Source organism: Peromyscus eremicus, chromosome 4 (assembly GCF_949786415.1).
Source record: "Peromyscus eremicus chromosome 4, PerEre_H2_v1, whole genome shotgun sequence".
Lineage (NCBI taxonomy): Eukaryota > Metazoa > Chordata > Mammalia > Rodentia > Cricetidae > Peromyscus > Peromyscus eremicus.
Genome location: NC_081419.1, coordinates 130,697,096 through 130,720,364, shown reverse-complemented (window position 1 = coordinate 130,720,364; position 23,269 = coordinate 130,697,096). Strand labels below are relative to the sequence as shown.

Sequence of the window (23,269 nt, the reverse complement as noted above, 5' to 3'; positions counted from 1 at the left end):
TAATCATTCACCATTAGATTATGTTCACCCCCTCAAAGACAGAGGGAAAGTTTGGTATGGGCCTTAATTTGTGGGGGACAAAAACCACTTTTCCCCATTAGAGACAGTCTGTTTGGTGCTAAAAAGGGTGCATTAGTTGACTTGTGCGTAATTGACTCTCTGACGTAGACAACACTTAGGAAAATTAAGGTATAAATGTGAGAGCTCAGCAGTGGCTGGAGCAGATGCCTGAGGTCAGTGGGACCTGAGCAGTGCCTCAGACCGAGAGGGACACCTGTCACATTGGAGGTGAGAGGGGCTGGCTCTGGGGGGGGAGGGCTGGATAGGGGCAAGAAATGTTGACATGTCACCAACTAACAGAAACCAAGTCAAGTGGCCCCTGGCCAGTCTCTGTGTCCATGGACTGGTGAGGACATGTAGTAGCCACTGTGAGTGTAGTGGCCCCTCAGCAGAGACTCTGGAACGTGCTTTTGGTGGCTGGTGCCATGTAGGGACTATGGTGAAGGCATAGGACTTGGACACATGGAGAAGTGACAGGCAGGAAGAAATGTTGGGGGGTTGGTGGAGGCGAGGGAGGTGTTGGGGGCTCCTTCCAGGGTGTTGGTGTGAGGCAGGCTTCTGGGTTGAGATGAGAGCTGGCTGGATTCTCCTGTCAATGACAGGACTCAGCCGTGCATCTGAAAGCAGTCCAATTGCTGTAGAAATCAATGCGGCTCATCGATCACCCAGAACCAACTCAGTATAATTGCCTGGAAATTGATAACATTTTGCTTTCTCCCTCGATTGCGGCCATGCTCCTTGCTCTAATTTTCAGTTACAATTATTGGGTTTTGGAGGCTTCTATGACCCCATGCCTGACCCCTACTCCTTACTTGAATAGACCTGAAATACTTATCATGATCATCATTATTATTGTTTTCCACCATAAACTGCCTCAAATCCTTCTTTGGCCCATGCTTCCTCATTAAAAACTTCGATTTTGTGTGGGGTGTCGGCAGTGTTAGAGCTTTGCCTAGGATGTGCAAAGCCCTGGGTTCTGTCTCCCGCACCACAAAACATGCTCAGCCTCAGATTTCCTGGCACTGGAAGTGTTCTTGGTCAAATGGCTTCAGGACTGAGTCTCGATGCTTTGCAGTTCTCAGCTGCAAAGGGACATTTACGAAGGTAGAAGCCCCCTGGAAGTTTTTGCAGATGTGTGGACACTTGAGACGTGACTTGTTACTTGTCACAGTTGTGTGTCTGTAGAATTCTTGTGGTGCTTGTGGCAGGAAGCTGGCAAAGGTGTCGACTGATGAGAGTTGATGCCCCTTTCTCCTAATACCCAAGACCTCACCTGTGTCCAATCCCAGAATTAACATGCCCAAAATCTAGAGTACCTTCAATGTCATTAAAGGCAACTAGGTTTGGGCCACTTTGTCACATGGGACACAGGTGACAGTTATTTCACAGTCTCTGTTCCTTTTTTTTTTTTTTTTTGGCTTTTTGAAACAAGGTTTCTCTGTGTAGCCCTGGCTGTCCTGGATCTCACTCTATAGACCAGGCTGGCCTCAAACTCACAGAGATCCTCCTGCCTCTGCCTCCCAAGTGCTAGGATTAAAGGCATGCGCCACCACTCCTGGCCCAAATGACTCTTGCTGTTCCGGTCTTCGTTCACTGGGGTTGGGCAACCCTGTGCAATAGGTTTGCAAAGCTGGGGTTGCTGTAGAATCGGGACTTACCCCTGGGGCAAAAGGCAAGTATTGATGCTCCTGCTTGACCAGGCTGTGCAGGGACCGAACCTTATTATGAATGAATGGGGTCTTGCTGGAATTACAAAAACTGCTCCCCCAAAGCCTGCCCTCTGACGAGGGTTACTTTCAACTCCTTGACACCACTGGGTGTGCCCAGGGAGGTGCCAATCAAGCAAGTGTTCCTGTTTGTTCCTCTTTTGAGTTCTGGGAGGCCCCATGACACGGAGCGAAAGCTTTCCGTTTTTGCTTTCCGAACCCTTTCCCACGTGCAGGTGACCCATCCTGAAGGCCCCATGAATAGGGGGAATTGTGAATAGGGTATGATATCTGAGAAATCGCCCTGTGAGCAGGAGGAAGTCTGTTGGCCTGGGATGTAAGGGCCTGTTCTGAAGCGCCCACTCGAGCTATTTTGGTGGAGGACCACGTGAAAAACCCCCCCTCGTCCTTGGGCTCTGGTGTTGGAATGAGGTTGACAGCGCCTGCTCTGGGGTGGGTGTGAGGGAGCTCGAGGTGGGGACAGTGGGGTTTTGGTGGGGGCTGGGATCTCCTTTTGAACTCTAGGGAGCAGGGGAGGAGGCAGAGGAAAGCTTTAGGTCAAGAGCAGGGCCCCCACTTCATGCCAGAGGGCTTCTGATTATGGGAGTAAAGAGTCATTTGGGTCAGCCTGGCATAGTGGTGCACACCTTTAATCTCAGCAGAGGCAGACAGATCTCCGTGAGTTTGAAGCCAGCCTGGTCTACAGAGCGAGTTCCAGGCCAGCCAGGGCTACACAGAGAAACCTTGTCTCAAAAAACCAGAAAGAGAGAGAGACACACACAGAGAGACAGAGACAGAGAGACCAGGGGACTGGAGATGAGACAGGAAGAAAGTGAAAAGCAGTGTGTTGTGGAGAGGCAGGAAATGCAGTGGTTTGTAGTCAAGGGGGACCCCCCCCCCCAGTGCCTTATGTCCAAAGAGTTCCCTGTTTGGAAAGTCCCACTTCTGGAGAGGCCCAGTCCAGCTGGAAAAGGAATGCCCCGATGTGGTATATGAGGAAGACAGGGAGTGTAGATACTTGGCCCAAGTCATATGAAAATGTACCTGAGAGGCCTGGTGTGGAGTGAGGGGCCTGGGGCCACAGTGAACAGTTCCCATGGATGCTTTCCAGGACCCAAGGCACCCCTGACCAGAGAAGGCCAGGATCTGGGGAAGGGGCCTGTTGCCTTAAGAGAAGTGAGCCCAGGCAAGCATGGTGGACTGGGTTAGTGCTGGCCCTGCCTGCAGAAGTCAGCCCTCAGTGGGACTAGGGAGAGAGAGGAATCATGGGAAAGGAGGGGTGCCACCTTGCAGGGACCAGTCAGATCCTCCAGAGCAGACATTCTGCTGAGAAGACCCAGCTCCTAGCTGGCCAGTGGCTCCATACCAGGGCAGGCCAGAGCTGACAGGTGCATCCTCTTGAGCCAAGGCAGCTTTCCCCCTAATTGCAGAGCATGGTGTTAACAGGCCCCAATTAAGGGTAATTATGAAGTCTGTGGGGAAGACTCTGGCACCTCACACTTGGCGCTCTCCTCCCCACTTTCAGAACGTTGTGTAATGCAGCAATTCTGCCAGGTGCGGTGGCACATGTCTGTAATTCCAGCTTTCAGGAAGCTGAGGCAGGAGGATTATGAGTTAGAAGTCAGCCTGGGCAACACAGTGAATTCCAGGCAAACCTTGGCTACATTTCTAGATGCTGTCTTATACCCTACCTCCAAAATGGAAGCTTCTGGAACAGAAAGTTTCTGTCTTTCCTCCAACTCCACACAATGAAGCAGCATGAATCTATCCTCTGAGTGAAATAAGTGTCAGGTGACTACAACAAGAATTTCTAGAGAGTTCCTTATGTGTTTCTTCTCACATGACCTGATAATTATGGTTATTATCTCCATTTTGTGGCTGGAGAGACTGAGGTTCAGATGGGTTAAGCCCCTTGTAATGGGAAGCTCAGCAGTGAGGGCAGAACCGGGATTTGAGGTCAGATTTATCTAAAAGCATGGTACCCTCTGCCCCCTGTGTCAGTCAGCCAGGGGATGATGCTCTCTCCTGAGTGCGTGCGTGAGAGTGTGTGTGTGTGTGTGTGTGTGTGTGTGTGTGTGTGTGTTATGTGTGTTGTGTGTATGTGTGTGTATGTGTGTGTGTTGTGTGTATGTGTGTGTTGTGTGTATGTGTGTGTGTATGTGTGTGTTGTGTGTATGTGTCTGTGTGTTGTGTGTGTATGTGTCTGTGTGGTATGTGTGTGTGTGTGTGTGTGTGTGTGTGTGTGTGTGTGTTCCCCTCACACTTTCCAGGAGAGGCGGTTTCACTATGTTAACTGATTTTCTGCTCAGCCTGATGAGGTGGCCAGTGTGGCTTCATCCCGGGTAGGGAAGCCAGAGCTGAGGACTGACTGTGTTGAACTTGAAGCCAGGTGTGTCTGATTTCCAAAGCCCCACAGCCAAAGGACGAGGACCAGGGCTTGTCACAGAGTGGTGTCCAGGGGACACTGTGGCTACATCTGATCATGCCCTCCTGATCTTCTTTGCAGGTCCCAGCCAGGGGTGAAGGATGCCACTCTGGGTGTTCTTTGTGATTCTCACCCTCACCAGTGGCTCCCACTGCTCACCGACCCCTTCGCTGCCCTCCAGGTAAGCAGCCAGGATTCCTGCACCTCTGAGACCTCCCTATAGCAGACAATGCCAACAGGACCCACCAGCCGTTTCTTCACAGTGCCCACTGTTCATCTCGGGCAGGCACCAGGCATGGCACCCCAGAGGTCATGCAGCCGGCTTGGAGTCTCTCTGGGAGTGAGGAGAACCCAGAACAACAGAGGGAGGCCTGTACCGAGATGCGGTGTAGCTCACACTGTCCTCTCACCTGGCCCCATCCTGACCTCTGACCCTTTTGCACAGGATGCGGCGATACGCAGATGCCATCTTCACCAACAGCTACAGGAAAGTTCTGGGCCAGCTGTCTGCCCGCAAACTGCTCCAGGACATCATGAGCAGGCAGCAGGGGTAAGCAGACATTCTAGTAGCAGGAGGTAGGGACCAAGCTTCGTTTGTTCCCTGACACAGTATATATTGGTGGTTCTCAACCTTCCTAATGCCGCAACCCTTTAATATAGTTCCTCATGTGGTAGTGACCCCCAACCATACAATTATTTTGTTGCTACTTCATAACTATAATTTTGCTACTGTTATGAATGGTAATGTAAATATCTGATATTCGCAACCCACAGATTGAGAACCGCTGGTATATATCCTTTCTGGATTTTTCATAGGTCAGACCTCCACTTACCTCTACACCTTCTGTGTGTCTCTCCCTGTCCTTGGCTCCTGCAGTGACAATGTTCCTATTTGATTGGGGCTCCAGGCCAGAAACAAAGACTAGGCATGGGGACATGTGCTTATACAAGGACTCCACTGCCAGAGCAGCCTCTCTAAGTCTCTTTCAGATCTTTGAGACCACCTGTCATTACCTCACTGGACAGACCCATCTGTCATCTCTAAAGGACGCACAAAGAGTGGCCAAGCAAAGACCCAAACAACCCCACTTTGTAGTTTTTGTTTGGAAAACCCTTCAAATGTACAAAAATGTCATGGGGGTGGAGTTAGCATATGCTGCTTTTGCAGAGGACCTGAGTTCAATTCCCAGCACCCACGTGAAGGCTGACCCTTCCAGTCCCAGGGGATCCCTCCCATGCCCTCTTCTGGCCTCCACAGGCACCAGACATACATGTAGGCAAAAACAAAAAACAAAAAACAAAACAAACAAACAAACAAACAAAACCTCAACAACAACAAAACCCATACACATAAAAACAAATAAATACAAAATTTAAAGCTACAGCCATACTCTTATAGCCAACAGCTCCTAACATTTTATCATTTTCCCTAGATCAACCACACACCCACACACACACACACACACACACACACATACACACACACACACACACACACACACACACACACACACACACACCTGGACACATGTACATTACATTTACTATAATGGTCTCATCTTTGCTGAGCCATTTTTAATTTCTTATTTCTTTTGATGCAGGGTCTTCTATAGCTTAGGCTGGCCTAAGCTCGATATGTATTTGAGGATGACTTGCTTCCGAGCTTCCTGCTTTCGCCTCCTGGATGCTGGGATTGCAGGCCTGCGCATTACAATTATGACCTATTACCCTGATGCACTTAGGTCTCCTAACATCTAACAAGCAACACCCCCTCCTGTCCTCAATGTCACTGTCACTCACAACACAGATTCAAATTTCATCAGTTGTCCCAACAGATTCTTTATAATTATTACTTCTCTGACCCCAGACCCAGTGTAGGATCACAGACTCCATTCAGCCATCATTATACCTCTTTTCCTCATTGTTAGATTTATTTTGTGTGTATGATTGTTTTGTTCTCATGTATGTCTGTGTACCACGTGCATGCCAGGTGCCCCCGGAGGGCACTGGGTTCCCTGAATCTGGAGTTACGGATGGCTGTGAGGCACCATGTGGATGCTGGGAATCAAACCTGGGTCCTCTGCAAGAAGCGCTCTTAACTGCTGAGGCATCTCTCCAGCCCTTCGCATATCTTTAAGTTTAATCTGGAAGATGCCTCATTTTCTTGACTCTGACAGCTTTGACTAGTAAATGTCATTGCTTCCTAGACTGCCCTTCGCAGTGAATTGATCCAGGTACCTTCATAATTAGTACCTGCTGTGGCCTTCTCAACCACGGTATCAGAACTGCTGCACATCAGGTTGTCCTGCTACGGGTGGACAATACATTCGGCCACTTGTTTAATGTGCTTTCTACAAGATTAGCAGTCTGTGGGGAGGGTTTTGCGGTGGTATGAATATGCATGCTGTATTTTTCACTGCCATGCCTACCGTTCCCCAGATGTTGCTGAATGTAAGTGGGTTTCCTAAGAATTCTCATCAGATACTGGAATAGCAAAGGGCTACATCCTTGACTGGACATCCTACCCAATGGCAACCTCACCCATTCTCCTTTCCAAACCCACAGGGAGAGGAACCAGGGTACGGCTTGGCCGTCAGGTGGACAGCATGTGGGCAGACCACAGGCAGATGGCGCTGGAGAGCCTCTTGGTAGCCCTGCTGCAGAAGCACAGGTGAGGGTGGGGGGGTGTTGGGGGTGTGTGTGCACCACAGGTGAACGGGGCAGGGGGGAGGCAGAGAGAGATTGCTCTAGGGACTTCAGAGATTTCCTTCCCTCTGGGTTTTCAAGAAAAGCAAAGAATTGCCTTCTCTTCACAGGGCCTAAAGCCCTACCCCCACCCCCCAGGCCTCAGGGACAGGGAGGGATACGTGTGAGCAGACTGCATGATGGCCACTGCAGTGTGTCCAGTGCAGAACAAGAGGCCAGGCTCAGTGTGTCTTGAAATGTTATCAGTGCTTCTGGTATGGGTCTCAGACCCTGTTTTAACAGGTGTCCCAAGGAATTGCGTTGTGGGTGATGTGAAGGGTACACCTTGGATCCCCTGTGATGTCCATGAACCTACAATGCCCAAGACAGGCCAGCTCTCCCATGCCCAGTGGCTGACCAGAGCAGGCAGAACACCGTCATGAGAGGCAGAGCTGGTCATGATGGTCCTTCCCCATCTCACTGGTCCTCACATTTTCACTGGAGTTTCCCCTTTTACAGAAGAGAAAAGTGAAGCTAAGAAGCAGGATCGAAGAGACTAGCCAGTCCAGGCTTGCTTTGTATACCTTGGGATATCTTCCCATAAGACTCCAGCTTCCAAAGAATGGCATAATGGTCCAGAAAGAAACGCTGTATTCTACAGCCTGGCTGTAAACTGGGCACATACACTTGCGGTACAATTCTGCCAGGTGCTCCCGCACCAGCCTATGAAACAAACTCAGTTCCTTCAGAGCTGTCCATGCACTCCCTCACCTTCCTTCTAACCTAATTAGACAGACAAGAGCTCACCAGTGTCACCATCAGGCAGACAATCAGGGTTTGGGGGTTGGGAACCAGACTGGAGGCAGGGTGCCGACCTGGATCCCAGGCCTGGTTCTGGATCTCTCTGTCCTCAATTTCCTCCTCTACAAAAGGACCAGGTGAACTCTGATGCCTTCTAAGGGCTCAAAGGCTAGAACTGTGGGAGTATTGTTTCTAAGAACTCCATTCAGTGCCTCTCACCAGGTAATCTCCCTCTGGAGTCCAAAGGAAGAAGTCTGCAGGCCTTTGTTCCCCTCCAAACATTAGAGGGGACCCAAGAGAAGTGGAGCTTTGTGCCTTATGCCTGTTACCCCAGTATTTGGGAGGTTAAGATAGGAAGATTAAGAGTTCAAGGCCAGGGCTGGAGAGATGGCTCAGCAGTTGAGAGCAGCACCAGCTTTTCTTCCAGAGGTCCTGCGTTCACTTCCCAGCACCCACATGGCAGCTCACAACCATCTGTAACTGTAGTCCCCTGGGATCTGATGCTCCCTTCTGATTTGCAGACATACATGCAGATAAAACACCCAGGTGCATAAAATACATGCCTAAGTAAATAAATCTTTAAAACAAAAAGTTCAAGGCCAGCCTAAGCTGTAGTATGAGACCCACCCACCTCTGCTATCCTTCCTGACAGGAAGCTGCCATTCGGTTTAGCCATTTTTTTTAGCTTTCGCAGCAGCCGTCCAGCAAATGCTGTGTGTGAAGGCTGGGGCTGGGGATCAGCTGTGTTCAGATCGGGGGTGGCCTCTTCTCATGGAGTCTGTATCTCACAGAGACAGTGAGGATTCCCACCTGTTCTTAGGAGGTTGCTCGTTCAACCTGTGACCAACAGAAAGGTTTGTAGGGAGTGGCGGATGTTTGTCTGGGAAGAAGCTGGTCCTGTCTAAGGGTCAGAGTGGTCTCATCATAAGGGATGTGACCCAGCCCAGGGTCTCAGTGGCAGCTGTTAGCAGGGTAGGGCTAAGAGTGGGATTTACATTTCCGCAGCCGTGAGCACCTTTCCCGTGTCTGCCTCCTGCCTCTGGGAACTCAGTTCTGCTCCTGCTTACTAGAGTCTAGACTGAGTGTCTCTTTCTCTCTGCAGCAGGGATTCCCAAGGATGAAGCCTTCAGTGGAGGCTTGAGCCACCCGTACGCAAACACAACTGGACCCAACTACTTCTACTTCAGTTCTGACTCCCCTTCCTCTGTAAATACAATAAAATCCCCCATCCTGATCTGCAGTTCAGTTTCCTCTATGGTCAATCTGGTTTTTTTTCTTAACGAGGTTTATATGGCTACCTTTCCCGGGGCAGCATCACAAAGAATAAGGACACAGATCAGCTGGAGCCAGAGAGCCAGCTCAGTTGGTCAAGTCACTGCTGTGCAAGCGTGAGGACAGGAGTTCAGGTCCCAGCGCCACATAAAAGCCAGGCACAGGAGTAGTCTCAGTGTATGTGGGGGGGGGGGGGGTAGAAGGGTGGGGGAATCAAGAAAGATGGATCCCCGAGGCTCACTGGCCAATCAGTTTGGTCTAGTCTGTGAGTCCCAGGACCCAGTGAGAGACAATGTCTCAGAAAACAGGTGACTGTCCTTGGCTACACAGTAAATTCCAGGTCAGTATGGGATACATACCACACAGTCTCAAAAAAAAAAAAAAAAAAAAAAAAAAAGATAAATGAAAACAAAAATCCATTTTATTGTAAGTAAGCCTTAAAAATTGACAACCGTAGCCAGGTGGCGGTGGTGGTGAACACCTTTAATCCCAGTACTTGAGAGACAGAGGCAGGAGGATATCTCTGTGAGTTCAAGGCCAGCCTGGTCTACAGAGTGAGTTCCAGGACAGCCAGGGTTACACAGAGAGACCCTCTCTTGAAAAACAAAAACAGAAACAAACAAAAAAGACAACTGAGAAGCCTAGACGATGGGATGTCTGGAATGATTGATTAAAAGTGTAAAAATAACCACAGCATTTAAAATTGGATGGGACTTCTACCTCTTGGTTTTCCCAGCCAGCCTGGTTCACTGGCAGCAGGAAAGGGAAGCACTTGACCTCAGTCCTGGGAAGCCTGCAGCCAGGGCCCCAGCACCAGGGCTATGAAAGACCACCTGCCCCACACCCCCACCCCCAGCCTGGGCAAGCAACGCCAAGCGTGGGAAAGGCGCTGTAGGAAACCATTCGGGGCGGGTGGAGGGGACAGTAACAATGGGAAACAAAAGCCCCTCCAGAGGAGAAGGCTAGCCCAGAAGGGCAGGCTGAGAGGCAGGGGGCGGGGAACCTGCCAAGGTCTGGGACAAAGGAGGAGCTGGCCTGAATGGGAGACCCACACCCCCTCCTTCCTCCTTCCCGGCCCCACCTGCTCATCTCTTTCCCTGCCCTGTCCCAACAAACACAAAAACTCGGGGCTCTCTCAACTTTCAATTAGTTTTTCAAATGAAATAATGACCGCTGAGAACCGAGGCTATTTGTGGGTTTTGAGGTGAACGCAATTACAGAGGGCAAAACCATCGCAGCAACCCTGGGCTTTATCTCCATCAGCAGAGACACCAATGACTGCTTAAAAGACTCAGCTCCTCCCCACAGAGGAGCTGGGAGCTCCCCACTCCCAAAGGGGCCCTACTTAAGGCTGGGGCTATTTTTATTGCACTAAAGATGTTTTCTAATCAATGGAGAACTTGTCCCTTTCGTGTTCATATTAACTTGGAGTTCGCAGGGAGACTCCCCCATTGCTCCCTACAACTGCCCTTTGGAGGGGGCAGAGCTGCACTTACTGGCAGGCTGCCTGCCAGCTGGTGCCAGGCCACACACCCAGGAGGCAGCAAAGCTGGGGACTGGCGGCTGTGAGGAGGGGCGTGTTCTTTGTGGCTCTAAGACTCCAGGCCCCTCAGAACTGCGAGCTGGGACATCAAGTGACTTAAACTATCAGGCACAGGTAGACTTTGAACAAACTGCTCAGTGGGCTTCTGTTAACAGGTCCAGGGTGTCCTCATCATGGCACAGGTGCTCTTGATTTATGACGGGGACACACCTGATTGAAACCTGGGAAATCACCAGAAAGTAAAAAAATAGAGTGAAGGGCTGTGCCTGGTGGTTCATTTTATAATCCAGTACTAGGGAGACTGAGGCAGGAGGGTCATGAGTTCCAGGTCAGCCGCCACCCCTTGGTTTTTCGAGGCAGGGTTTCTGTGTAGCCCTGACTGTCCTGGAACTCACTCAGTAGACCAGGCTGGCCTCAAACTCAGAAAGCCACCTGCCCTCCTGAGTGCTGAGATTGAAGGTGTGCATCACTGCCCAGCTCATATCTTGTCTCAACAAACATTTCATAGTCCTAACTCAGCAAGGGAGATGATTCAGTCGTAAAGGGCTGGCTGTGAAAACAGGAGGGCTCCAGTTAGATCCCCAGTGCCTATAAAAACGCCAGGCATGGTGCCCAACCCTTACAATCCCACTGTTGGGTATGAGCTAGGCAGATCTCTGGGGCTCAGTGGCCAGTCAAGCCCACTTGGCCAGCTTGAAATTAAAGTAGTTGTGAGCTGCCCCATGTGGATGCTGGAAACTGAGTTTGAGAGTCCTCTGCAAAAGCAGTATGTGCTCTTAATTACCATCAAAATCCAGGTTTTTGAAATATAAAATCTCTCAGAAAATAATTTGTGTGTCTGTGAGTGTGTGTGCATGGGGTGAGCTTCAGGTGTTGTCTGTGAATGTGTGTGCATGGGGTGAGCTTCAGGTGTGTCTGTGTGTGTGCATGGGGTGAGCTTCAGGTGTGTGTCTGTGAATGTGTGTGCATGGGGTGAGCTTCGGGTGTGTGTATGTGTGCATGGGGTGAGCTTCAGGTGTGTGTCTGTATGTGTGCATGGGGTGAGCTTCAGGTGTGTCTGTGAATGTGTGCATGGGGGTCAGAGGTCAGCTTCAGGTATGTGTGTGCATGGGGGTCAAAGGTCAGCTTCAGGTATGTGTGTGCACGGGGGTCAGGGGTCATCTACCTTGTTTTTGAGACCGCCTCTTGTTGGCCTGGGGCTCACTGACGGTGGTAGCTCTGGGGATTTGCCTGTCTCTGCTTCTCCAGGGTTGAGATTACAGGCATACTCATCATTTAGCCACGGGTACCGGGGTCAAACTCAGGTCTCCACGCACTGAACTACCCTCCTAGCCCAAATGTCTCAATTTTTAAATGTTGGCATCTAGTTCAACTATTAACTACCACGGATAAAACAAAATACTTACAGGTCACTGGTTTGCAGCCTTTGGGAGAGGTGAGGCCTCCAACTGCAGAATTTCAGATAGAACTATCCTAGAGTTCTGGGTTCTTCTTTCTCTTCCTGGACCAAACTCCAATTCCCTTACCACAGCAAAATCTAGCTAGCCTAGAAAGCAATCTCTGTACCCCAAATTTAACAAAGATTCTAAGATATAGCTCTGTCTAGTCTGGATCTCCTAGTCTGCCTGCTTCAGCCTGAGTGGATTACAAATGGGTGCCACCACGCAACGTATTGTGTTTCAATAGCATTACAGACAATGGGCCAAGTTTTAGTCATATACATTTGTTCTTAAATATTACTATTATTTGTGTGTGTATGAGAAATCAGTTCTCTTCTACCTGTTGAGGCAGGGCTTCTCTGTGTACTCCAGGCTAGCTGTTCCAGCAGCTTCCAGGCAAGTTTCCTGTCCGCCTCCTACCTCCCTGCAGGAGTGCTGGGATAACAGATGTTTACCCAAGTGGTCAGTGCTATGGTTTGAATCAGAGTTCCTCCAAAATCATGTTGAAAGAAATCCACAATGCACTGCATTTAGAGGTAGGACGATTTACACAGTGTATGGATTATTACCTTTATTCAAGGGCCTGGGTGAACTAGCTAGCTGCTTTTGTCATTCTGTCCCTTCTGTTATTGGGAACACTGAAAAGGACCAATATCATCCAGAGGGGAGCGTCTCTCTCACTGCATACCAAATGTTCCAGGGCCTTCTGAGTTCTAGTACCCAGGACTGTAAGATCTATCCATCTACCTATCTTATTATTTATAAATTATTTATCTATCTACCTATTTTAGCTTATAAATTATGTTTATAAATTATCTGTTTTACTGTTTCTAAATTACCTACCTACTTCATGTTATTTTGTCACAGAATGAATGTACTGAGATAGTCAGCTTTCTTTTTTGAGACAATTCCAACACTTCTCTACATGCCAAACCCAAACATTCAAAGAAAAAGTCTAGAGCAGGTCCTTGTGACTGAACACCAAGGATCTGTAAATACAAGTGTGGCTCCTATGAAGAGCTCACTGCTGGAGCAGAAAGGACACAGGCTTTTCTAGGCCACTCTCAGTCCTGCTAAGAAAGAGTGAGAAAGACCAATCGAAGACTGCTGAGGCACTAATAACCCAGCCCCAGCTTCGCCCTCACATTATACACTCGAGGCTCTGGGGACGGGAATAAACTCTCAATGAGACCTTTATTCCTATCATCATTCTCTTTATTCCAAAGTAGATGAATTACAGACTTCAACTTTTCAAATGTAACATCTGGGTAGTCTGGGATATTCACAGCATCTTGCCAGACATCATGACAAAGGGACAGACAATCTGGGCCCAAACATATCTGCTCTGTAAAACAGAAAGTGAAAAACAAGTAAAAGTGTAACCACATCTCAACTTTTTTCTTTTTAAATAACAGATTTTTTCATTTTCTGTTTTGTTTCCCCTCATTCCTCTTTTCACACTATGAATGGTCTTCACTCCTTGTTAAAGAATCATTTCCGTTTTCAGGGTCGTCAACCTTCTTCTGGAACTAGTGTGCTGTTCTGGAAGAAAATGAACACAGACACAGTCACTGACGGTTTCTGCCGACGGTTATGGTTCCTAGTGGGACAAGAGGGAGACCGAGTGGTTCTCCCACTGGAAGATGTTACTGACAAGGGGACAGCCCTGATTCTATTGGTTCCATTTATATATGCCCCATCTCACTTCAAAAAATAACTGGAGCCGATGATGGCTTGACAACCATGAGTCAGCCCCGACACTAAGGAAGGAGCATGTGGAAGTACAGATGAGGTAATTCCAGGCACACCCTCACAGTACAGGCCGAAAGACGGAGGAAGGTTAACCCTGCCAGTGCGGACTCAGAACCTAACCTAGTACAGAATGGGTCCGGAAAACGGCACTTGGCTCACGAAAACCATTACTTTTGTTTGTCTTCTTTTCATTTCTTTCTTTGATGTATAGGTTGGTTAGTTGGTTGGTTGGTTTTGTTTTTGAGGTAAGGTCTTGTTATGTAGCTAATGCTGGCCCCAAACTTGTGATCCTGCCTCAGCCTTCTGAGTGCTGGGATGCGCACTTCTCAGATGAGAGGAGCGTCTCTCTGCCACTCTCTTCTCACCTTCCCCTGACTCTAAGAGCTGTGGAAGCAGCAGAAGAGAAACTGATACTCCAAAGAGAATGCAGCCAGGTGGCAGAAGCAAGCACACGGCAAGCAGAAGCAGCGCTCTACGTCCTCAGCGGGCAGTGGGCAGTCACGGTGAGGACTGGAGCGATGATGTCAGTCTCAGAATGGCAGGCTGCAAACGGACTGCTAAAGCGGTGCCCAGGAGGGCACACAGGCACAGTGCTGGGTCCTGAGGACCAGAGTGTATGCTTCTAACTCCTTACCAATGCTCAGAGATTCCTAACATCAGGGTGCGTGCCTGGCAATGGATATGGCCACAACCATACTGCAAGGACAGCAAAGGTATAAAACGAGGGTGGCGGAATCAGCAACCCTAGAACTTGGCCACGAACCGAGACCATCCACTATACCCACTCAAACCAACGTGTGGCCTCAGTTGGCAGCACTGAGCCACAGGGGGTAAGCCTGCATGCACACTTGGTCCCAGCCCTACATGTCCCAAAAGCTCCCACAGTCAAGACTCGGGCAGCAGGAGGGGTCAGGGAAAGAATAAAAGAACTCAACAAGCTGCAAAGGACTAGTTCCGAAGGCAAACGCTTCAGACAGAGCAATTCAAATTTAGGGCAAAACTGAAGAAGTAAGGCCAGGACCTAAGGGTGGTGGGAGGGACAGCCTGCACAAGTACAGGGAACCTCAGACTGCCATGAGTCTCTTACTGAGGCGCTAGTCACATGGCTACATGCTTATTTTGTTTGATTATTCATTATTTATTTAGACATAGGGTCTCCTATAGCCCAGGAGATATTAAACTCCTCATCCTCCTGCCTCTGCCTTCAAATGCTGGGATTATAGGTGTAAGCTACCACGTCTGGTACCAAATATCGCTTAAACCTAGAAAAACAAACAAAAACCAACCTCCTAAAAAAATGCCATTTTCTCTCTGTGTGAAGGACAAGGTCACTCAGCTTCTCCACACTGCACTGAGAAAGCTCTAGAGCCTGTTTTTGTTGACTTGTCCTATTTTCTGAGGACTAGAACTTTTCTGAGGAGCAGGTGTGCTGGGGTTTGCTTTCTGTCTTTGGAAGGGAAAGCTATTTCTAAGGCAAGGGATAAAAGGAGGCATGATGTGAAAATTAAAATACCTCTGTCCTACTTGTGCTTTAAGGCAGAGGTCAGCCAATTACACCATACAGGCCCAATCCAGCCCACCTCCAGGCTAGGGAGATGGTGTCACGCTCTCGTGTGCATGGTCATGGGTTTACATGACAGTGCTGCATCGAGGGAGATGAGGAGTTGCAACACACCGGACAGAAGCCTAAACCAGCATGGCCTCCCCCCAGAATTTCTCACGGGCCCCTCATCTACAGGAGCAGAGCCATGAAGCAGCACCCTGCCTTTGCTCTGGTGCTCGCTGACTTTTCCTCCCCAACAGGAGCCCTCAGAAGGAGGACAGCTGTGGGCTACGCCCTGAGCTCCAGGCACGATTCTGCTGTTGGCTTTGATCCATGGTCATCAGTCACTCACAACTGAATCTCACCAAATCACATCGTTCGGCCAAGTAGAAATTAGTGTTTATGGAAAGGCCTAGAAGTAGTGACAAGGTGTGCCAGGAGTTGCCATGGGACCACTGTTTAGTGAATCCATGTAGTCTGGGTTGATGAGGCCCTTGTCAAGAAGCCCAGGTTAGACCTATCTTATCCACCAGTATTCTATGGGGAAGTTGCCCTGGTCCAGTCACAACCTCAACCAGCAAGCTGTGAAATGGCCTCAGAATTCACTCTGGTGTAGGGAATGGTGGGCGGAATGAGTGGGCTGAAACCAGGACAGTAACTAGCATGCATGAAGTGGGCAAGATGGGAAGCGGAGCCTGCATCGGGGACGGGTCGCCCTTTATCTTTACCGTAGTGTCCTATATTTTGCCAATCTACTGCTCTGCTCTGCAGCGATCCTGCCAAAGGAAAGAGGGTTTGAGAATCAAGAAAGGACAGAGAGAGAGAAACAAGTGAGGACACGCGGTAAACCCGACCACAGCTCCTGTCAAGGCTGGTCCTCTTCCCAGGCAGCACAGGCTGTGAGACTTGTGAAGGGGACTGAGGGGTGGGGGAGCCACTGGGTCTCTATAAGGAGTCATGACTCTTTCCAGCAAGTGCATAAGAGTCGGGGTTCACAGTAGGAAGGCTTGCTGCATGGACTCTATAGGGAATGGCTTCCTCACACTGCTCTCCCCATGGCTTTGCTGGTCTTGTGGACAATTTCCAGAGAAGAAAAAGTTAGCAAAGCCCAGCTTTCTGCTCCTTGGGACCCAGACTGGTTGCTGCAAGGGAACAGTGTTCTGCTGGGGAAAGACCACCACGCCTTGGCCTTTTCTAGATGCAACGCACAGTGGCAGGAGAGTGAAGCAGCTACTGGGGGCACCGAGGGCAGCTCTGACGGGACTGAGCTGGCACAGGAATTCGGGAATGTTTGCACGGGAGCTCACAGTGAGGCACTCCAAAGCTCACAATGAGACCCCCACCCTGCCCAGTCATCAGTGGTCTCCTTGATAACACCCTTTTGGATCAAACAGATCTAACTGACAGCGTGTTTAAGGGCATGCTACTGAGTTCCATTCTGCCAGCCTAAGTCCCAGAGGGGAAAAGGCAGGCTGCATCAGAAAATGACTTCTTTCAAAGGTGAAAGCAATTCTGACCTTTTCTTATTGGCCTTTGCGTGGCTGAAATCAGTCAGGTTCTAATAAAGTCAAATCAATGAGAAACACCTATGTGACATTTAAATTTGCCTCCAATTCTGTTCTGAAAGTCAAGCTGCCACCACATCAAGGTCTGAACATTTGTTTGCCTCTCAGGCTGTCTGACTCCTGGGTAGCAGTGTGGGCCTTTGAGTGGATGCTCCTGCTGGGAGCTGCTGCCAAGCTTACACAACTGCCGAGGGGCAGAACACAAACCTATGGGTAGGAGGAAGAGCTCTGGCACCATCCAGAGCCCCAGAGGTGCCACGGTGGGGGCATAGGAGGAGGGCAGGGCAAGAGGGCTTTCCACCATGTATCTAATACACTTTAGTCAACATAATGCAGTTCTTCCCCCTTTCCTAATGTGTATGACACTGTGACTTTAACATCTACAACTAGTCACTAAGGTTACTTTCCTCTTTAAAAGACCTGCTTATGGCTTCTCTAACAGGCTGGATGCCTATCATTCAGCCACATAGCTTTATGTCTCAGAGCTAGGCTGGCAGTGCCCACACAGACATCTCTTATCCCACCCTGGAGCTTGGTCCATCCCCAGCCTCACCTCTTGACTGCCTGCTGGGCCAACATTCGATTGCCAGCCAGAAATGTCACAGTGCCCAGGACAGCCAGGTACTTCAGGGTCTGGAACATGTTGAGCTGAGTCCAGTACACATACATGAGCCCCAGCATCGCTACAAGAAGTGTCATGACATCCAATTAGACAAAGCAGTGACAACAGGAGGAGAGGGAGGAGCAGGGCCTGTGTGTCAGAAAGGTCAGTTTTCCTAGGCAGCTTTTATCTCAACTGCAGAAAGTAGATGACTCAATAGATTTGCTCTTCAGCCTTGTTTACCAAGAAATCTAGAGTAAAAAATGGACTAAAGTACTACCGCTCTCCCATCTACAGGCCTATTCCTGTCTACTCTCTGCTTCCTTCATGCAGAGCTATGTCTTTATAATATTTGAGATAATTTTATGTTTCAAATTTTTAATAAAAACATTCAGGACATGAGTCATTTCCTTTTCATTAGAACTATTCCAAGAATGATTTGCCACTGTGGCTAGGATGTGAGCAGGGAGGCCTGGGAAGGCTCAGTGGAAAGGGCTCATTAAGACCCAGACACTGAGAGTCCTGGGTTTTGTACAAGCTCCATCCTTACCAGCTTGTAGTTTCTCGAAGACCAAATTCTCTTACCACCAAATGGATCATAGTTCCAGCCCCAGTCACCTCCGTCAGGGTTGAACAATGAGAATCAATGAGGAAACACATACAAAAGCACCCTGGCATGAAAGTCAGGGTTCTAAATCCATTTCTCTTCAGGTCTTGCTCCTAGCCTGACCCAGGAAGGCTGTCACTCAAGTCCAGTAACTAAGTGGGGGAGAAAGGTCATTGTGCCAGTTCTGCCCAGGATGACAGACGAACTACCACAGGGGTGCTTAAGCACTTTTGAGGTCATGGACCACTGTGAGAATCTGATCAAAGTTACAGACTCCCTTTTCTCAGAAAAATACAGATGCACATTTGCCTGGAATGTCAAGAGGTCCTATGGACCCCTGGAGTAGCCATGTACTGTGGATGCAGAGATGGTGACTCCTTGGAGAGGCAAAGGAATTAAAATACTGAACTTTCCAGTGAGATGCAAAGGCTTGGAAATGCTTAACGATCTGGGAATTCACTGCCCTGTTATGTTTCGGTTGTTTAGAGTCTGCATCCTCCAAAGAACAATGGAGGACAGTGTGTCTGATGGAGGAAGGGACTGTTTTCTGTTATTGTCCAAGAGAGCTGCCAACAAATGTGAGGATCGATGTGGTGGGGAACGATAACCTTTGGAAAATGTATTAAATGTTCTTCATCCAGGAAGATGGCTCAGTGTAAAGACACGCTAAGTGAGTAATCTCTGGAAATGAACAGGGCTATTAAATGAGGGTAAATGGTTTGCCACAGCCCCTCCAGTACAATGAGGCCCAACAGAGTGGCAGTTGCTCTCAGCTGATGGGCCAAACAGGTTTATCATCATCATATTAACTGTCCTAAAAGGCCAGGAGGAAGAGGGAAATGTTATGCTATTAAGCCATTATAGTTAATAGGTTGTGGACCTACTTAACAGAGCTTTTTTGTGGGCAGGCAAAATGTCAGAGGAGGAATTAGCCTCCTGGGGCACTTACCAGCATGTCCCAGGTGAAAGATAATCGTGCTAGGAGCAAAAGTGAAGTTGGAGATATTGGCACCAATCCGGATCCACTGAATGATGGAGAAATAAATGAAGATTAGACTGTGAAAGAGTTCTACTACAACATGAAATGGTCCTACACGGTGCCAGCATTGATCCAATGGCGAGCACCAGAGCTTCAAAGTTCACACATACTACAGAGACAGGGATTTCCCCAGACGATAAGCACCCTATTCTGAGTCCTCAAGAACTGCCCCTTCTTCCTTCTGAAAGGCAGCAGAGGAACTGCTCTCAACTGGGCTTGGGTAGCTCAAATCTGAGCATCATTTTCAACCATGGCAAACTCTTCTATAGGCAAGACCATGGAGCCCAAAGGTCAGAAGGTACATTAATGAGGATGTGACTGACACTTCCACTAGGTTCTGCAGGGCTGGTACCATGAGCTACAGGCAGCAGGAACATGCTCTCATGTTGGACTCTGTGCCTTCTGAAACTCTCTCACCCCAATACAAGAACACCCCCTCCCCAGGTCTGTTTATGAAAGCTTGTGGCATGCTTTCTAGATTTAATCACTCCTCTTTGATGAAAAATCAACCAGTTAATTTAAAACATAGGTAATCTGCCAAAAATAATATCTAAAATTTTGTTTTTTGTTTGGCAAAATTCTCTGAACTTTGAGGTTATGTGCCTATGTTTATGATTTTCAGAGAAAGAAAGGAAAAATTTAAATTGGTTAAAATACATAAATTGAGTCTGGCGTGATGGTGCATGTATTTAATCCCAGCACTCTGGACGCAGAGACAGGTGATCTCTGTGAGACACACAGAGATCAGTCTTTTAAAAAAAATAAAAGTGTACCAGGTGTAGTGGTGCGCACCTTTAATCCCAGCACTAGACAGACAGAGGCAGAGGGATCTCTGAGTTACAGGTCAGCTTGGTCTATAGATCAAGTTCCAGGACAGCCAGGGCTATATACAGAGAAACCTTGTCTCAAAAAAAACCAAACCAAACATACATGTATGTATATGTGTATATGTGTATGTATATACATCACACACACACACACACACACACAAATAAACATTACTATTAAAATTAGGAATTTCTTTCCTTTACAACCTCCAAGTCTCCTCCTCAGAGGTGACTATCATTAATACAGTTTTAAAAACTTTTCCACATGAGGATTACTCTAAACATACTCACCTACCTCCTTGCCCGCCTCTTTCTCTTTCTGTAACACCTGCTGGCATCAGTGTACAGACCTGTCATTCTGCTAACTGGCACACCGTTCCATTGTGTGGGCAGACTAACACTGCTTCTAAGTGGACTTTCAGTTCATTCCGGTTTCACGCTCCCAGGAGATCTGGAATGCATAGCTTGTTCTCCATTCTTAAAGCTATCAACACTGGCCTCAATTTTTCCTTTTCTCCACACTTGATCTCATCTGAACACTCCCCCAGAGGACCTCAGACTGTACACTTCTGTCACTGTCAGAAGCTGCTGGAATTTTCTCAGGCTCCCTTCTTAATGGATGGGTTGATTTGGCTTCCTCCCTACCCCCACAGTGGGGAATTCTGGTTATTCTAAAACTTTCTGACTATTAGTTCAAGTCACAGCTGCTGGACCCCTCCAGAGCGGTACTCAGGCCAGAGCACAAAGACTCTTTTGGAATGGCTCCATCTGTCTTCCTAGAGCCAGACCCACTGCCCATGCTAATCACAGTGACTCACCAGCGCAAAGAGCAGGAGCAAGGGCGAGAGAATGAGGGCTGTGAACGTGTTGGACACCACCGTGGGGGGCCTCTTCTCAGGCTCTCGGAACAGGTGCTGCCAAGAGAAGACACACCAGCAAGTTTCAGAATGTGCCCTTCTCAGCAGGGGCTGCCTGTGTACCAGAGACCAAATGCCAACCACTGTGGAGAGGAAATGTCTCCTAGAGGTTAAGCCTTTGGCTGGTCCCTCTTCCTAGGGCACTCTTTTCGTTCCAGACAGTATATGGCCAGCCTTTCTACCTCAAAGAATCACTGCCATTTAGAGGCTGGAGAACGCAGACCACCAAGGGCCACCCGGCTTGTGTCAAAAAGGAGGCTCAGGCCTAGGGGTGGTTTGGATGTTATACTCAAGGACTCTGGACTTCAAAACACTTCTGGGTTCCTAGGTTACGGTACTTGGTCAACTAACAGTAACTCCACCCCCACTTTAAAATTTAACAGGGCCTCATTAACAGTCGGTGCACCCTTGCCTCTTTTATTCCCAGCCATGGTTCAGATGGAATGAACAGACCTCCCTCATCAGCTCTGCTTAACGGCTAGAGTTAAACCAGAAAGCTGGCTAGCACACCTGAGACTCGTTTCATCTTTTCCTGAGCAATCCATGAACTCCGAGCAGCTCACCTCAACAGCATGAGCTAGCATAGTGGCAATCACCTACCTAGGTCCAAACAGATGTTTGGCCATGAGACTAATGGCATGTTCCTCTTTGCCTCAGTTTTTAGGTAAAGATGGGAGTAGGGAGAGCCACAATCACTCTACTAGGCTTGTAAAAGATCCTGTGAGGAAAAGTGGTCTTAATACTGTGTACTCCCATCTTTTCAAATATCTGTCCTTCTGTAGAGAAACTATGGCCTTTTTCCCACTTGCCAATGACCAGCCAACACAGCTCTGCTTGAAGCTCCAGTTCCTAAATTTTCACCTTGGCTCCTCTCTTGCTGACACTGCTCTTAAGGGATTGCCAATGCTGTCTATAGTGGTTGCTGCCACCTGCTCCACCCAGGAGATCACCCAGCCTCCCTCACTGTCAGCCAATACTGCTTTGTGACTATATTTTGCATTCCTAAACAATACCATGGACCATGACAAAGATTTAGAATGAACCCTTCTACCCCTCCCTTGGGCGCCTGTCCTTTATTTTATTGGTCGGAACTTAGGATCCTCCTGCCTCCGCCCTGCTGATGCTGGGATTACAGGTCTGGGCCCCACACCTGGCTATCGTCCATTATTCTAGCAGTGCAACGAGAAAGGAGCCTGTGTTTTCACACTGGACACCCACTCACAAGTGGGCTCCATGCTGCTACTATGACTGAATCTCACAACTGCAGAGCGGTCCACCGAGGGACCCACCTCACGTCCTTGACAACTGTGTGTTTATTCTATGAGGGCTTCAGAGATACTTCAGAGATTCGGCTGAAAGAGGGGACCGCTAACTTGCCCCACCCACCTTCCAGAGAGGCCGAGTTCATACCATAAAGCACCATGCAAACAGGCCAAAGGGCCAGAGCCACAGCCCAGAAGTTCGCTGCTCTCTCCCTGGCTCCACCTCAACTCTGGGCTGAGTGGACAACATCTTTGGAATATACCTGAATTTCCTGCTTTGGGGTAAAAAGGTTCTGGGACAGGACGGTGGAGGGAGCTTCTTCTTCAGGGAACTTGATAACCACATCAGCCTGAAAAACAAGAATAGTTTTTAGAGGCACAGCGTGAGAAGGGGGCGAAAGCCATGATTGAAAATGCTCTCCGCGGTCCAGTCACTTCTCATCCATTAGCTGACAATCAGAGGCAGTGAAAATCTCAAGAACAAACCTAGCATTTGCCCAAAGTGCCTTTTAGAGCAAGGGTTCCAATTTCCCAGGACTATAGTGGGAAAGCCCACAGAGCCACTTAATACGAAAACCCCAGCAGGTGTACCGGTGGCTACAGCTATAATCAGAAATAGCCAAGTGTCCCTCCCGGGAAGTGTGATTTAAGCACATAAGAAATGAAAATGCATTTTTGTACAAAAGTTTCTTCAAGTCCTGGAGAAGAAAGAAATCTTGAAAATAGCAGGGAAAAGGCCCCTCATCAAGCATGAAGACCAGCCTATCTGACTGCCATATCTGCTGTCTGTCATTTTCCTCCCATCACTTCCTGCTCCTCTACCAGACTCAAGACTCAGAAAAACAGAAGTCTTCATCATCTCCCTGAGAGCACACCAAGTTTCTCTGGAAGCTGCTCCTCAACATGTGCTCCCAGATGCTATTCCAGGAAGCCCTGTGATGCCTCAATTCCTTGCTCCAAAGCTGTCTTACAATGTTTCTGTCATCAGAACTACCAAAACAGCAAGGCCTGTAAGGGCAGAGCCGTGTAACCTGTAATATAATCTGTAACTACTGGACATTATTTATTAGCATTCTGCTCATCTACAATTCACCACTCACTGCCCTCTTCCTCCCCAGGCTATAACAGATCTCAAAGGCCAAGACCATATTTCTTCATTTATGTATCCTCCACAGTGCCTTGATGTAATAAGAAAACCTCTTTCCAATAGAATATTATAGAAGTT

General features: G+C 48.5%; 2 protein-coding genes across 4 annotated transcripts in view; one reads left to right on the top strand and one right to left on the bottom strand.

Annotated features, from left to right (window-relative positions):
• The first annotated feature begins 4,292 nt into the window (after positions 1–4,292).
• Positions 4,293–8,818, top strand: Ghrh (growth hormone releasing hormone). The gene is made up of 4 exons (XM_059259713.1): positions 4,293–4,372; positions 4,637–4,735; positions 6,761–6,839; positions 8,780–8,818. Exons 1-4 carry the CDS (start codon positions 4,293–4,295, stop codon positions 8,816–8,818), a joined length of 297 nt encoding a protein of 98 aa, XP_059115696.1.
• Positions 8,819–13,124: 4,306 nt separating this feature from the next.
• Positions 13,125–23,269, bottom strand: part of Rpn2 (ribophorin II) — a 53,414-nt gene continuing 43,269 nt past the window's right edge. For 2 of the 3 annotated variants that reach the window (XM_059261796.1, XM_059261797.1), the window contains exons 13-18: positions 22,308–22,394; positions 20,684–20,779; positions 18,949–19,024; positions 17,345–17,474; positions 15,955–16,002; positions 13,125–13,473 (exon numbers count right to left, since the gene is read on the bottom strand). In XM_059261796.1, coding sequence (XP_059117779.1) covers positions 13,461–13,473; positions 15,955–16,002; positions 17,345–17,474; positions 18,949–19,024; positions 20,684–20,779; positions 22,308–22,394 — 450 coding nt within the window. In that variant the 3' untranslated portion in view covers positions 13,125–13,460. The remainder of the gene's footprint in view (positions 13,474–15,954; positions 16,003–17,344; positions 17,475–18,948; positions 19,025–20,683; positions 20,780–22,307; positions 22,395–23,269) is intronic. The other variant, XM_059261798.1, reaches the window with a different exon arrangement.